The 4,255-nt window shown below is 60.8% G+C and overlaps 1 protein-coding gene across 1 annotated transcript in view; it reads right to left on the reverse strand.

Annotated features, from left to right (window-relative positions):
- Positions 1-3,885, reverse strand: part of KIAA0100 (KIAA0100 ortholog) — a gene marked incomplete at its 5' end in the record, with an annotated part of 12,818 nt that extends 8,933 nt beyond the window's left edge. The window contains 13 exon segments of the mRNA XM_010191528.1: positions 14-133; positions 136-303; positions 538-653; positions 838-1,013; positions 1,108-1,175; positions 1,264-1,388; positions 1,728-1,851; positions 1,987-2,185; positions 2,388-2,448; positions 2,811-2,929; positions 3,009-3,171; positions 3,441-3,487; positions 3,756-3,885. Of these exon segments, the coding sequence (XP_010189830.1) occupies positions 14-133; positions 136-303; positions 538-653; positions 838-1,013; positions 1,108-1,175; positions 1,264-1,388; positions 1,728-1,851; positions 1,987-2,185; positions 2,388-2,448; positions 2,811-2,929; positions 3,009-3,171; positions 3,441-3,487; positions 3,756-3,885 (1,616 nt within the window).
- Between the last annotated feature and the right edge of the window lie 370 nt (positions 3,886-4,255).

Genomic DNA, 4,255 nt, shown 5'->3' on the forward strand with positions numbered 1-4,255 from the left:
GGCTGGTTGTAGCTGCCCTGCAGGACAACCAGGATGGTCACTCTCAGGCTGCAGGATGTCCCCATGCCACCACGAGTCCCCGTGATGCCTACATGGAGTTGCAGAGAGGCAGCCCACCCCCCTGAGAGCTGCCCCTCACCTGCAGGTTGAAGGAGTCAAGGATGAGGGCTTCTCCCCACACGTGCATGTTGGGGGGATGAGGGGCACGCTGGATGTGTGAGTCGTTGCCCACACGCCAGCAGAGGTGGTCCACAGCCAGCACCGCTCGCTGGTGCACGCTCTGCGGCCGCAAGTGCTGGTAGTCTGCAGGCAGGGAGAAGGGGGTGAGTGTGGGCAGGGCTCGCTGCTGCCTGCTCAGCTGCCCCCAAACAGAGACAACCCAGACACCACCAGACAGGGGTCCACAGCCCCTGGCCAGACACAGACATGAGCAAGCATAGAAGGGACACAGCTGTCCCCATCCCTGTCCTGGTGCCTCTCTGGCAGAGCCACCGACCCCCAAGAAGAGCCATGGAGCCACTCCAGGGCCAGTCGTACCTGCCGCGATGGAGTTGAAGCCCAAGGCAAAGGGCGGCGTGTCCCCGAGCTGCACCGACACATTGACGTTGGACAGCGAGGCACTCAGGATGATGGGCGCTATGATTTGGGGATAGCTCCTGCGTGGGACAAGCAGGGACAGGCTGTTACTGAGGCACTGCACAGGGCAACCCCAACCATCTGCCACCCTCCCCGTCCCAGGGCAGAGAAGGTGCTGGGTGCCTGGGGCACCCTGTCAGAGCGTGGGAGGCAGCAGGAAACAAATTGCGATAGCAGCAGCTGTGCTGAGGCCGAGTTTACCTTCCCTTGTGCCCTTGGCTGGCGACAGGCACCACCCGACACCTGTATTCCTGTGCCAAAAGGCCCAGCCAGTGTGAAAACTCTTGGTGGCGGGAGGGGATGGAAACCTCTTGGTGGCGGTAGTGGATGATGCAGGTGTTGAGCAGCACAGCTGCCGAGAGGTCAATAGCTGTGACCTAGAGCAGGGAGAGGGCCAGGAGGCAATAAACTCGTGCCAGGAGCCAAACCAGGTCTCCCCGGGCTACAGGAGCATGTCCAGCGCTCGCTCACCTGCACGCTGGTTTTCAGGGAGTTGAGGCACACGATGCGCTGGCGGCTCTGGGACAGGAGAAGGCCATCTGGGGAGAGAGGGGAGCAGAAGTGAGCAATGGCAGAAGGCAGCGACGGCAGCACCTTCTTCCCTTGGGTGCTCTCCTGGCTACTTGCCCTCCAGCTGGAGGTCTACACTCATTTGGTCCAGGTCTGAGGTGGGCGTGAAGTTGCGCAGTGGGATCTGTTCCTCTTCACGCTTGTATAGAAACTGCAGCAGCTTCAGGCTCCAGGTGAGGTGCCTGTAAGAAGCAGAAAGTCACTGTCAGCAGGGAGTTGCACTGTCATGTCCTCCATCTCCCCGGCACATTGGCACAGACAAAGACGCCAGCCAGTGCCCAGCTGCAGCCCAGCTCAGCGCTCTCATCCCATCAGCAGAGGATCCCATCACGCTGTCTTACTGGAGAACCAGCTCACGTGCCTCCCTCCTTCCCCAGAAGCCCGGCCCCAGGCCAAGCTCAGTCCTTCCCACTCTAGGACACACTCTCTGCAGTTGGGCAGAGCAGGATGCAGTAGAGCTGTCCCCAAGTCCCTGTGTCCAGTGCTGACTTGAGCTAGGACAGCCTCCCCTTCCACTTTACCTCTTCTGGCTGTTCATAGACAGCACCACACTGGTGCTCTCCAGCTTCACCTCCACCCTTCTGGGGATGAGCTGCAGCATGTCCCTGCTCAGCAGAGACACGGACTTCAGCGGCTCTTCCGGGCCTGCAGTGGGACACACAGTCACAGGGATGCTCTTGCCCAGACCCCCACATTTGGCACAGCCAAATCCCTCTGGCTGCAGTGCAAGCGTGGGGACTGCCAGCCCCTGCCAGGCTTGTCCCTGTCCCTGTTCCTAACCTGGGCTGGGCTGTTCGCCTGGGCCGCTGCGCTGGGTCCCGGCAGTGACGCGGTGCAGCAGCGGGCTGCAGAACAGCCCTTCGTGCAGCTGTGCCTGCAGGGTCCGGACGCGCAGCCTAACCCCCACCAGCCGCCGCTTGCTGCTGATCTCCAGTGAGAGGGACAGCGCCAGGGCCAGCTCTGCCAGGCAGGTGTCATCCTGTACGGGGACACAGGCAGGGAGTGCACAGGGAGTCACCCACCTCCCTGCTTGTGGACACTGCAGGTGAAGCGCTGGGCACAGCACAGAGCCTTGCAGCATCGCTCAGCCTCGGGTATGAGCTGGAGCAGGTCCTTGGGGTGTCCCACAGAGCCAAGGCCCAGGCCCAAAGCGTTGGACTTCTCCATTCCCCAGCACTCACCAGCTGGCTGCTCCGGAGCACTTTGCTGTTCACCTTCGTCAGGCTCACTTCGCAGGTCAGGCTGGGGAGAGCACAGAACAGATGGAGGTTGCAGGTCCTGTTGTCCCCAGATCAAGCCCCAGCCCTCCCTTTTCTGTGGGACATGGGGACCCCAAGTCCCTGCTTCAAGTCCTCCCAAAAGCAGAGCACACCCTAAAAGCAACTCATAATTTGGAGAACACACAACTCGAGTTTTCTATGAAGGGAAAAGGCACCAGGCCAGCCTCAGAGGAGGTTAATGTGTCACATCACAGGTGACATGGGATGCTGCCGAGTGGGATGGAGTGAGGTGAGACACCAGGGAGCCTGGTTGGGGTCAGAGGAGCCTCCCTGACCCCCAGGACTGGGCTGGGGGAGCAGAACGGGATGCGAGTACAGCATTACCTCTTCCCATTGCCATTCAGGAGGAGACGGGTCTTGCTGGCCTGGATGTGCCAGAGAGACTCTGAGGTGGCCACGTGCAGAACCATGATGTTGATGGAGTCCATGTGGATGGAAAAGAGCTGGGGGGAAGGTGCTACTGTGAGGGATGTCTGACAGCAAGGTAGCCTGCAACAGTCTCTCACCGAGCCGGCGCCTCACCTGACTAAGGAGCCTCAGCAGGGAGGGTTTCAGAGTCACGTCTGCTTTGCTGTCATCTCCATCAGCTTCTCTGGGAGTCTCCGGGATGGATGGCTGAAGCCCAGGGCCCTTCTGGAGATCTGTGCGGATTCGCACCTCGCCAAAACACAGCTCAAAGTAGCGTCTGTGGAAGACCAGCACAAGAGCTCACACATGGCACATCCAGCCCCATTGCCAGGGATGCCCCCTGCCCTTGAGACACATAGGATGGGCACAGGAGCATCCACAAAACGCTGCCACCCCGAAAAAGGGTGCTTCACTCCCACACAGAGCAGAGCACGGGGAAATGGGCACTGCAGAACGGTGTAAAGGCAGCAGAATCACAGTCAGCAGGGCCAGGGATGAGCCAGACCCCCCAGGAGCACAGGGAGGGAGCTGGGGCAGGGTACGTACGGCAGCTCCCGGCTCAGTTTGCTGGAGATCCAAACGTTGTCAATCTCCTGCAAGAATAGACAGGAAGGTCAGAGAAGAAACAACCTCTTCCTGCCTTGTGGTGCTCATCCCAATGTTCCCATTCCGCTCCCAATGCCTGGCATCATATGGGGAGCAGCCAAAAACCCCAAGTTTGGCCATGGGAGGAAGGGCCTGGCATCAGCTATGGGGCTGTGCCACAGGAGCTTGGCTGCAGGGACTTGCTGCCAGCCTAGGAGTGACAGCAGTGTCACCTCTCATTATCGCCCTGTCCCCACCCCTCGCCCAGGTACCCACCACCGTCTGCTGCTCCCGCTGGAATTTGAGGCTGATGTTTTGTGCCCAGAAGAAGCCGAAGGAGCCAATCTTCAGCTCCGCGTGAAGCTTCTGCCGGCACCAGGTGACAGCCAGGCGACAAGCCAGCCACCTGCGGGGACAGCCAGGAACAGAGCTGGGGTCAGCCTTCCAGCTGGGGCTGGGGGATGGAGACCCTACCACCCAGCCCCATGGTCCTTCCCAAACCCCCACAGCCCTCCTCCTATGCCCTGCACACCACCCCTCCAGCCCTAGGACCCCCCCAAGCTCCTGCAGGCTGCCCCTCAGCCCTACGAGCCACCCCAAACTCCTGACACATCCCAAGTCCTCTTTGTCCTCCCTAACTCCTGCTGTCCTCCCCAGACCCCTGACACCTCCCCCCCAGTCCCGTGAGTCCTCCCACTCCCCATGCGAGCCCCGTGGGTCCCCAAAACCCCCTGACACCCCAGAGCCAGCCCCATGAGTCCCCAAAACCCGACACC

The sequence above is a fragment of the Mesitornis unicolor genome, unplaced genomic scaffold (assembly GCF_000695765.1).
Source record: "Mesitornis unicolor isolate BGI_N332 unplaced genomic scaffold, ASM69576v1 scaffold32179, whole genome shotgun sequence".
Lineage (NCBI taxonomy): Eukaryota > Metazoa > Chordata > Aves > Mesitornithiformes > Mesitornithidae > Mesitornis > Mesitornis unicolor.